This window comes from Salminus brasiliensis, chromosome 2, assembly GCF_030463535.1.
Source record: "Salminus brasiliensis chromosome 2, fSalBra1.hap2, whole genome shotgun sequence".
NCBI classification, from domain to species: domain Eukaryota; kingdom Metazoa; phylum Chordata; class Actinopteri; order Characiformes; family Bryconidae; genus Salminus; species Salminus brasiliensis.
The window spans coordinates 28,189,260-28,205,764 of record NC_132879.1 but is presented as its reverse complement, the minus strand read 5'-3'; the positions used below and the strand labels follow the sequence as shown (position 1 = coordinate 28,205,764).

Here is a 16,505-nt window from a genome sequence, read left to right as displayed (position 1 = left end):
TTACAACACTGGACTGATTGAGCAAGGGCTGGGGGAGAGTAAAGCCTGGTGGAACATCAGGTAGCCAAACAGCAACCTTTCCTTACTACACACCCACTCACTCTGCACAGTAATGTGTTTTACTTAGAAACAGATTACAGCAAATTTACAAATGAACTAAATCTGTACAGGGTGTAAATTATGGTATTGTGTATATTGCTTAGTTTTTTTATTTAATAATATTTCCTAATGAATTTGAACTGTTACAAAGTAAAACATAACATTATTTGTCTTATGAAAGTACAGTCAGTCTTATCAGCAAAGGAACACTCATCTGTGTGCTATTTAGGCCAGTATGCCCTTATACAGTATATCAGCCATATGCTTCCTATTATCAGCCGCTCCTTAAAACTAGCAACTTCAGCTTCCGACCAGCAAAGTGAATCAACTGACAGTGTGTCATTATTCCGCTCTCATCCCGGAAAAGTGAGGGTGTGAGGGTGTTAAATACAGTTCAGTTGTTTTCCCTATAGTTTTCTAGCGGAAGTCTGTGAAGGAAGGAAGTTGCTAAAACTACACTATGCGTCGTATAGGTTGTAGTAAATAAAGCCTCGCACATTTGTGCAACTTCAAGGCCAGCTTGCCTCAGACATGGCTGCTGCCAGATCAGAATCTGGTTAGCTAAAAGTGTGACGGCACTGAGGCTGTTTTTCAGAGAAGCCTGAAGCTAAAAAGCTTTAAAAAGATTTCAATTTTTTGTCCAATCAGCACTAACTTAAAGAAATGGTTCCAAACAAAAGCAGACCCAAATAATTTGTAGCTAAAGATAAAAAAAAGTCTTATCTTATTTAATACTTTTGGGGTGACAGGAAAACTTTTTTTCTGTTGAACGACTCCTTTAAGACATATTACAGTACATATCACTGCTGTCTCCTAAGAACCTTGTATCCAGATTTTTTGACATTTATAATTTTTGAATCTGACAGTGGATCTTTACAATATTTCAAAATGTCAGGTTGAATGCTCCACAATGACCTTAAATTATATATATATATATATATGTGTGTGTGTGTGTGTGTGTGTGTGTGTGTGTGGAAGGAATCTTCACATTCCTGTTGTACTCATTTATGCAGTGCATGCCAATGCAAATGACGCACATCCAGATGTAATAATTTATTTATTTTAATTGACTGCAGTACATGGTCTTATTTTACCACACAGTACAAAAACCGCACATACTGCAATATTTTTTGTTTATTTATTTTTTTCCATCAGGCTCAGTTTGCAACCTTACACAATTTGTTAAAACCATTTTCTTAAAAACAAAAACAGAAACTACAAAAAAAGCATTTAAAAAAATAACTCAAATGCCACTTTGGATAACCATGACCAAACCCATTTTTAGATCAAAAAAAAAGAAAAAGAAAAAGACATAAATAAGTTAGTTTTAATTTTCTCAGTGTTTTTACAGTTATGTACAGAGGTACACTTCAAAGTTGAAACAAATACACAGGCTGTGTGGACTGCTGAAATAATATTTCAATATTTTTTTTATTATAAATATACTTATCCGAGCTAACCACAGAATTAAATGGGAGTGTAGGTGCATATAGCTGAGAGGCTACATTTCCTGATATTACACCAAATAGGGGGGGGAGAAAATGTAAATTAGATAAATCAGTAGAAATTTTCACTCAAAATACATCCTGATACATATTAAAGAATAATTTAAGAATAAGTGAGGGACACTTATGTCTCTCAGCAAGTGCCTGGCCTGGTGTTAATACTGGTTGATGCTACGCGTTTTGACCGTGTGTACTGAACCAAACCGTACAATATTGGTCAGCTGTCCAGGTCAAACTCTGACAGATAAGTTATGTATACTCATTTAGACTTCAGATAACCTCTGCAATATTTTTGTGATGAGAGGCAAGGATCAAACCTGATCTTTGGGAGGCAAGGCAAGGCAACTTCTGTACCATGCATCACCTGAATGACGTTAGGTACACATAGCTGTTTGAGCGTGTGTGTGTGTGTGTACTACAATGGAGTTCAGTGATAGGAGAACACAAGCAAGATGGGACACATGGCCTTCAAAAGTATAAAGAAGTAACAAACAGCATTTTGGAAATATTTTGAAACCTATACACTGCAGCTCTTCAAGTCAAATCAAATTCACACCTACTCATAAAAAAATCCAACAAAATCTGTATTATGTGCTACATATGAAAAGTAAATATATACACAGGTAGTAAGAAAAAAAATGAGCAAAAAAGGAGATTAAACCTAATTGCACACTGCTACATACACTGCTTTTGAGGCAGCTGCTTTTTTTTTAGTGCCAGAACTTGTGTTTTTGTTTCAGTGCTTGTGCCGTCTCTCCACTCTCAGAGCCGATACGCTTTCCTATCGTCCCTGTCTCTCCTCAAACTCTCTTTTTTTTTTTTTTTCCCCACCAAGCACTGAAGCCGTCAGACGGGAGAGAAAGTCTTCAGCCCTGGAAAAGAGAACAGCACACAAAAGTTCATCTTTAGTAAAGGTCCAATTACAGGGTTAAACACTGTGTCAATGGTACTTCAGCTCACAAGAGCGGGCGTGTAAAGATTCAGTGATGAGGTGAAGAAAACACAGTGAAAATGACAAGTTTATTTGCCACAACAGCCAGCGCTAATCTCTGTGTCCTGACTAGTAAGTCTGTGTAAACACTCACTCTAGCTGGGCTAATTCCTCTACATCAGCCCTGAGGCATCAACCAGTGCAGAACAGCCCAATACAGTAAACCACAGCAGCTCACCGCCACTGGAAACGCCTGCACGCTGAAATACAGCCCGACAGAATAAGAGCATAAGGCGGTGTGTACTGATATCACTAATATTACTCATACTCAGATACTGTTTTTCAGATACTTTTGCACACAGCAGCGCGATGAAATCGCCATCAATGAGAGGCAGTGCATTAGAGCTGCTGCCCCCTACTAAACGCCCCTCTAGAGGGAAGTGGCGGTGCCGTGTTACGGCTCTGCTGCTGTCAGAGGGAAACTCCAGATCACAGCTCGACTACAAACGACGCAGGAGAGAAAGCACCAACCCGTCAACCCTTACCCTACTCTAAAGGGTGTTACTGCCTCATGGGTATGAAACAGCCTAAGTAAAATAATATCGTACAGCTACACAAACACGAGTCCCAGCTCCCAGCATCTGACCAAGCCCCCCGCTGTAACGACCCCGTGCCTTAAAATCTTTTCATCTGTAAAAGTGCAGCTGAACTACAGGCTGATTATACATTAGTCTGAACACCGTGGCAAAAGCTCCAGCGAGGGACTGCTTTTTGATCCACGCTGAGCAGTACACAGAGCGGTGTGTGTGAGTGTGTGTGTGTACAGTGAGGGTGACGTGGTGCTTCTTACCTCAACGCTGTTCACGTCTGCCGTTGGGGGCTCGACTTCACGGGTGTGTGATCGAGCGCCTGAGTCAAACCCGGTCGGCAAGACACTTCATCCACACAGGTGTGTGACCGCTTAGACTGACACGAGGAGTCTACTTCGGAAAGACAAGAGACACATTTAGGAAACCTGGCTGCCAAATGTGGCTAGAAAGAGGTCTGGCTAGCTAGAAGCACTTCAACAAAACGCGGCTGCTGTTAGCCAGCTAGGTTTAGCGACCGCATGTTATGGGTTTTTAAATGTAGTTAACTAAAAACGCTAAGCTAATGCAAACCAGCGTCTTACTGGCCATCTCAGCTTTGTAATACGATAAAAAAAAAAGATATAAAATGTTACATAAAGACACACTGAACTCAAATGGAGAGGTAAACCGAGGTGCGCTACACGTTAAGGTGAAGGCTGGTCGTTAGCTAGCTGTAGTGATACCGCCGACACGCAGCGGTACTGCGGCGCCCATTAAAACGTCCGTTACGCTTCTTCCTCCACAAAGCTTTAAACCTGAAGAGGAGACGCTGCTCTCTCTCTCTCGGTCAAAATAAAGCCCAACGCTGCCTACCGAGGCACGAAGGTCTTTTTCTCTGGCTCTTGACATGCTGCTCTCTCCTCTCCGTCGGGTTCTCGCTCCTCTCGGCCAGACGTTCGTGATTCCCGTTTACATCCACGCTCTTATTCCCTGTCGAGCTGTAAAAGCTCGGTAAGTCCGTGCTGTCCACGGCGGCCCACAGGTACCGGCCGTGTGGCAGAGGCGTGAAGCTGGAGAAGTCAAAGTTCCAGGACTCCGTCGACGCCTCTTCCATAGCCCTCAAGTGTCCCTTTAACTCCTTCTTTAACTCTTCGTGATCCACCGGCCCGAACAGACTCCTGCAGGCGCTCGGCTTCGGCTGGTCGGACAGCCGGGCGTCCATCCTCTCCAGGGTCGGGCTCCCATTCGAAAGGCGCACATTAGACATCGTTGGGTTTTTGGTTGTTGTTTGTTGTTGTTGTTGTTGTTGTTTTAGCGTGTGAAGAAGACACAGGAATACAACAGCAACCAGACGACTTAAAAAAGGCACTTTCCTCCCGGTTCAACGCGCTGCACAACAACAGGCATCAAGAAAAACACACACGCGCACACACACACACACACACTCGCCAAAAACGCGTGCATGCCATGCAAGAGCGAGACTCAGAGCGCCAGCGGAGCGAAGTGCGAGAAAACACACGCAAAGAGCAATTTCCTTCTACGGATCATCAAAACAAAGTGCAGTCGCGATGGCCACTCCTGTCAACTCCGTGTCGTAGTAAAAGGGAAGAAAATAACAGGAGGCTTTTCGGTGCCCAATATGGCGATAGAGGGGAGGCTGAGTGGAGAGAAAAATGATTGACACAAAGAGCTATTTAAACGGAGGCGGGCGCTGATTGGCTGGCCTCTCCAGGCCCCGCCCCCAAACGCTGAGCTCCTACGGCAAGGCGCACATCCCCCACCCTGAAGAGGCAGAAAACAACGCTGACAAACACACACCGCTCTGCAAGGTACTACAGTAGATCCACCAGCACAAGACCACTCAAACACCGTGCTCACAGGCTCACGACTTTAGAAGAGTCTCCTGTTTTGTTTCCCCCCCCACTCTCCTCGTTTTAAAAAGACAACCACAAACTGAACAACCCCAGTTCTTCAACATGCACGCCTCTGAAGTTGACCCAGCTCTGCTTCAACTCTAACCAACAGTGGAAAGTTTTCTAGGGTTTCTTTGTACACGTTATAAGTGCTTTCTGTGAACACCAGTGCTTTCCAACAACGATGGTGACTTCTGAAGAGCCCTTATTTATATATATATATATATTTATTATATATATGTATCAGCTAAATAAAGACCTGTACATCAGTCCAGCACATGTAACACTGTGTGATGTGCAAGTAAAAAATGAGTAGTTTGAGCCATTTCAAAGAGAGAGAGAGAGAGAGAGAGAGAGAGAGAGAGAGAGAGAGAGAGAGAGAGAGAGAGACAGAAAAGGAAAATGCAACTGTTTGTTCCTGGAAGTGAGAAGTTCACCAGTGAAATGACACTTCCAGGAATACTACTACTCTGATTAGGACATAGGTGTGTCTCAGTGAGCCACTGAGCACAGTAACACAGTTCACATACCAGCACAGCAACCTGAAGTCACAGCATTTTCACTTGTGTTTTTCTACAGGTTTTGGTTTCGCCATGTTTGGTGCTCATTATGGAAAAGACCTTTACTTTTTTGTTGAACAGTCAGGCCAGGAACACACCTTTTCCCTCTGTTTAGTCTTTTGCCAGCTTTTAGTTTTACAAGCCTGGCAGGCTGTAAATTACAACCATGCTTACAATGAGAATGATCTTGCTCCAAATTTGCTCTAAAGAGTGTTGTACTGATCACCAACCACAGTTTCGGTATTGAAATATCCAAGTGGTGTAAAAATGAAACTGGACAACACCGTTTTATGGTAAATGGTAAAATATTACTTAAGTGGAATGACTGAGCCATCTTTCCATTACATAATTTGAGCTTATTATTATTGGACTTTTCCTATGTAATTGGCTATAAGCAAATTGAGCTGTAGGGATATGAAAGTAACCTAAACAGAATTGCATCAGAAAGCAGAAAACTAATTATAACGGATTAATTGTTTTTTTAAAGTGAGTTCCAATACAGTTCATAGATAATTGGTCAGTCTTAAAGACAATGTACAGAGTAAAGAGTCTGAATGCAAACATAAAAACACAAAAGAAGAGAAAACTAAAGAAAACTGTATAGAAAATAAAAAAGGCCTTTACTGACATCTGGTGGTGTGATTCAGCATTACACTTGTTGGTTAAACCATTTCCTGATAAAGATCATTCCTGAGACAAAGACATAAATGTGCAAAGACACACACGTGCACATTCTCCTCCTGCTTTCTTTTTCATCGTCTGCCTGTCCGTTCCTCTTTATCTACTCAGGGCTTGGTGTAGCTTCTTCTGTTCCCCTGCCAGCGGCCTGACACCCCAAAGTCCTTGTGGTTCCACACAGCCTCATTTGTGTATGGTGTTTGCACGGAGTGTTAGTCAATGTCCAGCACACCCTCAGGTGCATACACTCCTCTTTTGTCCATAGTTTGGTGGAAAAATAGATACATTCACATCTGTGGGGAATCACATGCTGAGCCACTTCAGGATGTAAAAGTTCTTCTTGCCCACTCTGATCAAACTGAGTCCATTAGAAAGAATATGCTGTCCAGGAATCAGAACCTGCTCAGGGTTGGATGCCCTCTGGTGGTTAAACCGCACACCACCATCAGTTATCATCTGATACCTAAAACACAGGAAAAATCATTAGGTACAGAAACGCTCACATACAGGCCACGCATTTTCTCGTCACTGAAGCAAACCCGTTTGAAGTTGCCACCTCTAACTTCTTTTACCTTTAAGATTTTGACCTACAGCCAGTTTGGTCAGATTCTTCAAAAGAGTATGAATGGCTTTTCTCTAAATTGTGTGGAGTGTTATTTTGTCTTCATGGTGTTTGGAATCAGGAATACTGACTAACAAGTGACGGGTGACCTTCCAGACATGTGTCCTTACTTATATATACATTAACCACATTCACCGCACTCATGTGAGAATACTAGCACAAACAGCCTGGACCTCTTCAGCTCATTCACTTTAAGGGATGAATATTTATGCAGTCACCATTTTTACATTATATATTTCATTTAATTGACTAATTTGTATAAATCTGTTTTCACATTTAAATTAACATAACTTTGTAAATTCTTGTAGAAAAACAAATAACTAATTATTTATACTTACATTTATACTTAATTATTATACTGACAATGATTCCAATTATAAGAACAATAAAATGGACTTCAATATAATTATATATCTTTGGAAATTACTTCCATTTATATAGTTCACTAGGAGTTATGTGGCAGTAACAGTTTATGCAGTGAATGCGAATTAGACTAAACAGGACTCTTCTAGGATCTTCTAGGCTAAATGTCAGTAAGTTTTTCCGATTGTACACTTGTAGATTTTTTTTTTTTTCGATTTTTGCACCTTTTACAGTAATGGTAGCACAAATACAGTGAATGAATCAGTGATTAAATGATACCCTTTAGGTCCTTCAGGGATGGCCTGGGCCCGCCGACAGGCGTCCAGCACTGTGGTGCCCGGCTCCAGAAATAACTCCTGAAACGGAGCTTCTCTGAACAACTCCTGCAGCTCCACGTCATCCATCTGCTCTAGAGCTTCAATGCTACTGTGATACAGAGCATTAGTGCACCTGGACAGAGGCACGCATGCAAACACAGAGAGCTCATGTTACAATACACAACACAAAATCTCCATTCCACTGTCTATTCAATCATCCTTCATTTGTCACATTTAATTAGCAGAAGCACTTCTTTTTGCCTGTTTGCTTTTCTCAGTAAGAGCCCCACATTCTTTCAGCCCCACAGTGTTGAGTCGTCTTCACACAGTGGATTTTAACCACCTTTAACTCCCAAGTTTGAAAAACGTAGTTTCTTTTAGAAATATCAGTAACATGAAACTCTGGCCAACATACGGCCATTCTGACTGAAAATACGACATGATAAAGACGCGTAGGTGCAGACATCTGCACAGTACTACGTATACAGAGATTTTACAACTAGGGAGAGCTCTTGTTAGGGAGAGTTTCTTAAGGTGAAATCAACAACTTGATCAAACACTAGAGGGTACTAGAGAGAACAGTGTACAACATGAGGGCTGAAATTTGTAAACGCCTGTGTTTCAGACTAATTCTCTTAATACAGAACACTACAATGCTTCCATATTTTTGTCATGTTTTAACAGCTGTCTCAGACAATTAGGGGACCAGTTTGCCACCCAATCAGGACTCTAGTAACAGCATCTTTCTAACCAAAACTGTATGCTCTATTAACATATATAAGTATTTTGGGTCCAGATTTGAGGACCTGAGTTTCCAGTCCTGGATTTTGTCACTGGAAAGTAAGGGTACAGCTGATGTAATTGATTGGCCAAGTACTGTCACACTTACCAAAAATCACATAGTCCAGGAACGGAAACTGCATTCAGGGTCCATGCAATATTTGAAGACCTCTACTTAAGTGTTTTTCAGACATGTTTAGTATACAGGGCTGAACAGGTAGTGGACAGACTCCCTATAAACTTGTGATACACTTTATGTATTGATATTAATGATTTCTCACCTTTTGGCACTTTCAAGACCATCTTTGCCATGTACCAGTTTGGTGACCTCAGCGGCCAGTCGTTTGTGGGCCACTCTCTTGCCTGAGTCCTGCCTCTGCTGCTCCATCACCTTCTCCACCTCAGCCAGGGGCAGGAAGGTGAACAGCTTAAGGTAACTGTGGGGACAACCCTGTAGCTTAGTGCCATAAACATACTCTGTAAACTACCTAACAAACATCTAGTTACTTCATTTAATTATTACATTCATACAATTTCCCATTAAGACTAATAAAAAAGTGCCTCTTCCAGCAGCAGTCAGATCAAACATGCAGAATTCCAGCTTTTCCAATACTGTAACAAATAATGTAGCCTATACAATTTCACCTCCAAACAAAACTTACCATGACAGTTTCCTGCCTGAACATGGATGAAGTCAATGTCAAAAACAATTAATAAGCTCTTCAATACAAGCTTTACAGAAAAGCCGCCTTACACAAACTCTGCCATTCTTAAAACACCTTTGCAGTTTTATTCAGCAAAAGCTGATTGAATTCACTCACCCACCTTTCCACTGTGCTGTCAGGCAGCCTGAGGAAGTACTGGTAGAACTCAAAGGGAGAGGTTTTATCTCTGTTCAGCCACACAGCATTGCCTGCAGTCTTCCCCAGCTTATCTCCTACTGAACTGGTAACCAGTGGGACAGTTAGTCCATACACCTCCTCACCCGTCTTTCTACAGAGGAGAAAAAAAAAAAACAAGGGATAAGCAAACCTACACTAGACATGAAGAGGTACAGTTTAAAATGAAGACTTGTCACCCATAGACAAAAAGGTGTGATAGATAGTAGGTGAGAAATCAGGAGGGAGAAATAATAATAATAATAATAATAATAATAACAAAAAACCAGGAAGCAGGTAAAAGAAAGTACGGATATGTAAAAAGGGAGGAAACTGTAAAAGAATGGGAGAGTGACAGAATGAATGAGAGAGGAAAAAGTAGAGATTTTAAGAGACAAAGACAAACAAGCAGAATTAGACAGAGACATGATGAATCTAAGAAGAATAGACATGCTGAGGGAGACAATGAGAGAGAGAGACAGAATGAGTAGTGTATTGTGTAGTGTGTGTGTGTGTGTGTGTGTCCAATTCGGTTCAGGATGATCGTGTGTACTTGTGGATGAAGTCGTGTCCGGTCATGAGGTTTCCAAGCTGATCGCTGCCCCCCAGCTGGAGTCTGCAGCCGTGCGCCTGGTGCAGGTGGTAGAAGTCGTAGGCCTGGAAGAGCTGGTAGCTGAACTCGGTGAGGCTCATGCCCTCCGCGCTCTTCAGCCGGGCCTGCACGCTGTGTCTGCTCAGCAGGGTGCCCATGCGGAAGTGGCGCCCCACCTCGCCGAGGAAGTCCACCACCCCCCAGTCCCGGTACCAGCTCGCGTTATTCAGCACATTCACGGTGCCCAGGCGCGCGGGTTGCTCGCAGAACAGCAGCTCGTGGTGGGTGAAGATCCGCCACAGGCTGTCGGAGATGCTCTGGCTGTTCTCCTTGGCAGCGGAGGAGGAGAGTCTCTCTCTCTCGTTCAGTTTACCGCTCGGGTCACCGATCTGCGCCGTTGCTCCGCCGACCACCGCCAGCACATTGTGTCCGGCGCTGCGGAAGTGCAGCAGGCCGATGAGAGCCAGCAGGTTGCCCGCGTGCAGGCTGTCGGCCGTGGGGTCAAAGCCGCAGTATACGGTCTGGGGAGCGGACTCCAGCAGCCGGGGCAGCTCGTGTTGAGCCGCGTTTTCCGGAAAGCACTCCTTCAGCACGCCCCGCCGGTGCAGCGCCGACAGGAGCGAGCCTCGGGCTGCTGCGGAGGAGCGAAGCGGAGCTCGGAGAAACACGGGGAGCGGGCCGGTCCTGAGATTGCAGCCCCATTTCCCCCGCCAGCCTCGGCGCAAACTCCACACACAGGACGCCGCCATGTTCGGAGGCGGGGTGAAAGAGGGAGACAGGGCTCACTGCTGCCGCATGCTGATGAGTCGACTGAGGAGGATTCGGATCTTTTGGGTGAACCTAATCATTGTTTCAGTCCAGACAGACACAAACCCTTAACTGCAGCCTGCAGCCAGTGTGTAGCTACCGGAGGGGTCTTAATGGACAGGGCCGATGTCCAGAGAGGGGTATAATCCTCATAGTGTCCTTTATCAGAGAATGACTAGGAGTTAAACACTGAGGCTTTATAACAGAGGACATCTTCAGGTAGACCATGGCAGTGAAACATGGCCACGGTGGAAACCTGTGAAACAGTAGAGTCCGGGCTGTGCTGTTTTCCCCACACTGAGTCTTTCACCATTTTCTCCCAGTCGTAGTAGCTCACTGGGGGTTAACTCACTTCAATTATTTTTAATTTTATATATTTATTTATCATTATTTTATTTAACTTTAAATTATTGTGTTTACCTTTAGCTCTACTGACACCATAATTGAGTTAATAGTTAATATTTATAATTATTTTAATTATATAATAATATTTTCCCTGCAGGATAAATGTAACTTTTCTCCTCAGTTTCGAAACATACTGCGTTAATGTAACGCCTGCATATGTCCAGCAGGGGGCAGCAGTGTGTACTGCAAGACTTGCAACTCGTGTGTGTTAATGGCATATTCTCAGCATGTCTCTCAGCATTCCACATATAATCGACCTGCAACAATTAAAATATAACGTTAATGCACAAATCGGTGTATATCAAGGGGTACTTATTGCGTTTTGCTCTCTGGGTACTTGGAATTTCCCCCAGAATAATTATGATCAATCTCTCATAGGCTATTGCATACCTTAAATAATCCCATTATTAAATAAATTGGACAAATCAGCCTTCTTTTACACAGAATTAACAATATATTAATAATTTGAAATCAAAGCCAATACGTATCTAAGGTATTTATCCAGCATATGAATAATAATTATAATAAATACTACTGAATAATAATATAATAATGTCAATTGCATTTGTACACTTCATGCACAGAAGCATGTGACCGTATATATACTCAGGACTCTATACTCAGTACACAGCCAGGACTCTATACTCTATACCAGTACACACATTCTATTCTCAGTATGTACATTATACATTTTTGTATATATCTTATATTCAGTATATACTCAGGACTATATATAGTTACACACTGAGTTTATACCCAGGACTACTGCATATACTGTATATGTATTTTATGTCCAGCACTGTTACTGTTACTAATGGCAAATCTGAGCCAGAGGCTGCTGTTTACATCACTGTCTTTAATATATATATATAAAAAAACAAACAAACTCAGATCTGCAACTGGGACATGATTTTAAAGCAACACAGAGTTTTAATCTAAAGAGAAACTGTGGGGTAATGGGGCGAAGGCATTGTAGCTATTCCTGGATAAACGAGTCAATACCTTCTGGATGCTGTGGCAGAACCAGAAAGTGAAGTAAAATGAATTTAATTTATTTGACAGCATTTGATATATTAGCTTAGCTTTAGTAGAAAAATATTAAACACTATTATTAACAAGAACAAACGTATGTAGTGCACATACTACCTCTGGCAATCTCAGGGGTTTGACAATATTCAAACCATTTCTGAATCATTAGGAGTACCAATGCGTTTTAAGAGGGAACATCTCTCTAACACACCCTGACTTTGTACAGATGTACAGAGTAGTTTGAACATTCAGACTACAGATCACTGCGTCCTTACATTGTGTGAACGACATCTCATTAACATAATTAAAGCTAGGAATGTTCTTCTTCTCGTATGAAGGTATCATTTTGGAGATACATTGTTTTTTATATGTTAATATGCTTTCAGGGCCCTTTAAAATGAGCAGTGGGTAATCGCTGTGTATCATTGCTGTCACGCCAAAACCTTATATCACCATATTTGCTGTTTTTCAGTGTAAATCTAGCAGTTATTCCTTACAGATTTTTATGATGAACCAACAGAGCCAATAGAAAAGAACCTTCTACTGTAAATGTGCCATTTTGGAGATACAAGGTTTTCACATAACAGTGACACTGTGCTGACTTGTACTGCTTTTTTTTGGCCGGTCAGTTTCAGGTCCGGCATGAAAGACCATTATGAAGGTGTGAGCTTCGTTATTTACCATGTTTCAATAATTCAATAAAATCACATGATTTGTTTTGTACACTGTATTTTGGCCATAATGTCTCTGTCAGTGAAATGTCCAAAAAAAACAGTGCTCATGATGATCTCTCAAACTGGAACACATGACTGGGCCGCTGGTGACGTAGAGGGAAGTTCTACAAGGAATCTCTACATGTAACTGTAATCTCTGCCAGAAGCCAATATTCAGATGCAACAAGTTTAAGCATGCACAGGCGACGTCCATGCTAAAACAGAACTCATGTAGAAGACAGACAGCAGGAATTAACACAACGGCATTGCTTTGGCTTTGCTGCCGTTTTTTTTTTTTTGTGGAAATGTTAACGAACAGTGCAGTTTCATTTTCCATACTACAGTTTCAGAGGCATTTGTGAGTTATTAGTTTATGCAATGCAACTACTGACAAAATAAAACAAATAACAAACCATAAAAATGCTTTTGGGTCATGCCATGTCAAACCGCTAGGAATCAGCTGCAGTAAATCTTGGAGACATTTGATTTGGACTAAACACTGTTCTAGTTGTGTTGTCTTCATCACAAGGGCTGGGTTGTTGATCCGTGTACCATTACAACTAGGTTTGGGCCAAATCTGAGGCTTGCTTGAGTAATTATTAAGCAAGTTACAATTGCATTCCCATCTGTTCTGACTGAAAAAGTGCCATTTGCCTGTGTCTTAAGTCTCCAAGTTTCTTCACTGTATTTGACATGGAATGACTCTTTGCAATTCCCACAACCATCAACATAGATTTTCCACAGTCTAGCACCTGGTTAGCATTATCAGGAGCCATTGTATTTATCCACCATATGATCTGAGAGGTCCATAATAATTGCTCTGCTCTGCTCAGCCTGTGAGGCATTACAAGTGACATGAATACACACATCTGACACACCTAGCAGCTGAAAATGTCTTTCTCACAATTCTGTCAGTTGAAAAGTTGTCTAAACTAAAATAGTGCAGTGGGCCATCTCTACCAGTCACCAGACATTCTTTTTTATAAATTCATTATGATTTTAACACAGTTATGGGTATCAACTGCACAGGCAGTTCAAATAAATGGTGGTTAGCACTTAATGTTAATTATAGAGCTTCTGACAGAGCTTTGAGAGATCATCAGTATACTCTGATAACCTATGAATATTCTTCTGATTACATATACTTTAAACTTTAAACAGCTGTACAAATGTCTGTTGAACAGTTGCTGCAATTAACGTCCCAACCCCATAAATCTCCAGGAGTCTTTGTGCCAGGCTTCAACACCCAGAGACTTATGAAACTTAAACCCGCCTTTAAGTGTCTATTCACACAAATAGCTGATTTTACTGCATTGATTGGTGTATAGCATTACTTTTATGGTGTTTAAACCTTTCTTACATTTTCCTGACTAGTAATTCGAAATGCAGGCACAAAGAGGCACTGTGGTTTTTGAGACAGCCTAACATTGAAGAAGAAGATGACCCCCTAATCATATTATTAGACTTTCACCCGAATCATTTCAGTAACTATTTGTTATTGATATTAAAATGTACTATGCTCGGTGCAAAATGCTCCAGCAGTGTTTTTTTTTATGTCCCTGTCTCCCTTACAATTTGACTTTTACTCACTCAAACCCTTGGGTTGCCTTTTAAGCCACACATTTCTGAGGGCAAAATTGGATTTGCAATTATTGTGCCTCAAAACTGCTACAACTTCCACAATCTAACGCTCATGGGTTTCTGGGCTGTACAGAGTGAGCACATTTGTGGGATACTGTGAATCATCCAAAAATGAAAAACAGGCAGAAACAGAGAAGGAAAGACACTGCACAGATAACAACAGCAACAAGAAATGCATCCAAGCCAGCCTTCTGTAAGGTTTTGTTCAACCTTTAGTTTAGTTTAGGGCAAAAATGCTAGCTTGGTTGTAATGACAGCACAGTCTGAGAAGACCCGTTAGGGTGTGGCCCAGCAGAGGCAAGCAGGCAACTTCAGAGACTAGTCAAAATGACTGATTTAATAATGACCCAAAGGGGAAAAAAAACTATATACATATTAATAAAGGAGTCATTCTGATGCCCTGACCTTGCCTCTTCGCCTCCGCATGGTCACACCCTCACACCTACATCACATGTGCTTTGTGTAAAGGCATTGGTAGAGAGGTACTAGATTTGGGGAGAGCATCTTGTGCTTGCATAGATGCAAGTCCACTTCACTAGTCTTCACTAGTCAAACTGGGACAATTAGTGTTGTGCTGAAACAGGGCTCACTGATCTTGGGAATTAAAGAAAGTTTTGCTATAAGTGAGACAGCAAACTGCACTTTCAGAAGCAAATCAATGTTTTTCATCTTATTTTTCTGTTTTTGTTTTTTAGCAAAATGTAGGAACTTGTGAGACAGCAAGTCTAGCTTACAAAAAGGAGTGTTTTAACTTCACGATTATTGGCATGATCAGTGTCTAGCTGCCACTGATGTACTGACAGACATTAAGCAAACTTTTTTTTGTGTGTTTGGACCTGAGCAAACTAACTGGATGTAATAACAGCCATAGAAGAGACACAACAACAGACCCTAACTCAGCACTCTTTCTCTGAGAGATCTGATATGTACAACCCCCAGTGTCAGGAACAAATGCTAAGTTTGAGTGATAGATCTTCCAGACTACAAAATGTTCATTTGGCTGTTGAGTCTGGCTTAAGGCCCAAATGCTAAGGAGGATGCGCCTTATAAAAATGTGAGGAATACATTGGAAGCACGGTTTAGAAAACACATTATAATCCCTGTCATTTCATTAAGAGACAGTCCACTGCAGTACTAACCAAAGGTCTGCTCTGAAGTCACTTGGGTGTTCTGGAGTTAATCTAGCTGATTCTTGCTCCTGATGCATTCAAAGTCATTTGATGCAGATCAGTCTATACTTGATGCACCACGGATCATTACTATGTCGCTCTGTGTGTTTTTCTATGCACAGATTACAGAGGCTACAAAAAGTCTGTGTTACCCGAATGCAACCTTATTTCCTTTTAAAAGACATATTGCTGTATGAAGAGGTCTGAGGCCCAGTCTCTGGCCCATGACGAAGTCCATGCAGGTCAATGTGCATGTTAGAAAGAGTCATGAACCTCAAGTCCTAAAAAGCACAGAGACACAGTAGTCCAGCTTGAGTAAGCGCTGTCCTGAAACAAAGTCCATCAAAGACCTGAATGTTCAAATTATCGAAAACCATCCCTTCTGTACAGCCAGCTGACTTGTGTCTTGTCCTGGACACCACTGTCTCCTAGGTATAATGGTTTATTGGCAACCCTTCAGATAGGGTACAGTGTGTCTTTATCAGGGAGACATTCAGGAGGCCCTTGAGAGCTTGTCCTTATTTTTCCGAAGAACAAATGAGCCTGTGCGTTCCCGAAACAGCCCTCAATTGTCTGGAAAAGGGCCAAGCTTGCTCTTTGCACAGCACGTCCCTCTGGAGGGCCAAGTACTTAGTGGTTAGCCGCATCCCTTAGTACATGTCTCTATAGATCTCCTGTAGTAAAGGATGCAGTGACGTGTCCTCAGTCTTCTTGATCTCCTGCACTAACTGGGCATGCTCCGTGACCAGCTGACGTAGGTCCGCTAGTTTCTGCAGCAGTTTGGGGAAGAGGAAGGCGTGGTCTGGGTGGTTGTTCTGCAGGTGTAGATACAGCACATGGACGATTCTCTCCTGCATTCTTTCAATGTGAGGGACGTTCACCAGACCCGGTCGATCTGAGGGAGAAGAAGGGTAGCTGTTACTCAAGCTGCTGT

General features: G+C 42.1%; 3 protein-coding genes across 4 annotated transcripts in view; all 3 read right to left on the bottom strand.

Moving 5' to 3' along the window:
- Window positions 1-1,139: 1,139 nt before the first annotated feature.
- cdkn1bb (cyclin dependent kinase inhibitor 1Bb) lies at window positions 1,140-5,031 on the bottom strand. The gene is made up of 3 exons (XM_072672258.1): window positions 3,978-5,031; window positions 3,386-3,515; window positions 1,140-2,476 (listed from the first exon to the last, which is right to left on the bottom strand). The coding sequence occupies exons 1-2, from the start codon at window positions 4,369-4,371 to the stop codon at window positions 3,397-3,399; spliced, it is 513 nt and encodes a 170-aa protein (XP_072528359.1). The 5' UTR covers window positions 4,372-5,031; the 3' UTR covers window positions 1,140-2,476; window positions 3,386-3,396.
- A 1,147-nt stretch (window positions 5,032-6,178) lies between these two features.
- Window positions 6,179-10,599, bottom strand: yars2 (tyrosyl-tRNA synthetase 2, mitochondrial). The gene is made up of 5 exons (XM_072672257.1): window positions 9,769-10,599; window positions 9,163-9,330; window positions 8,619-8,774; window positions 7,520-7,690; window positions 6,179-6,718 (listed from the first exon to the last, which is right to left on the bottom strand). The coding sequence occupies exons 1-5, from the start codon at window positions 10,554-10,556 to the stop codon at window positions 6,559-6,561; spliced, it is 1,443 nt and encodes a 480-aa protein (XP_072528358.1). The 5' UTR covers window positions 10,557-10,599; the 3' UTR covers window positions 6,179-6,558.
- Window positions 10,600-12,760: 2,161 nt separating this feature from the next.
- Window positions 12,761-16,505, bottom strand: part of pparab (peroxisome proliferator-activated receptor alpha b) — a 29,392-nt gene continuing 25,647 nt past the window's right edge. The window contains exon 8 of one of the 2 annotated variants that reach the window (XM_072672255.1): window positions 12,761-16,466. In XM_072672255.1, the coding sequence (XP_072528356.1) occupies window positions 16,222-16,466 (245 nt within the window). In that variant the 3' untranslated portion in view covers window positions 12,761-16,221. The remainder of the gene's footprint in view (window positions 16,467-16,505) is intronic. The other variant, XR_011978958.1, reaches the window with a different exon arrangement.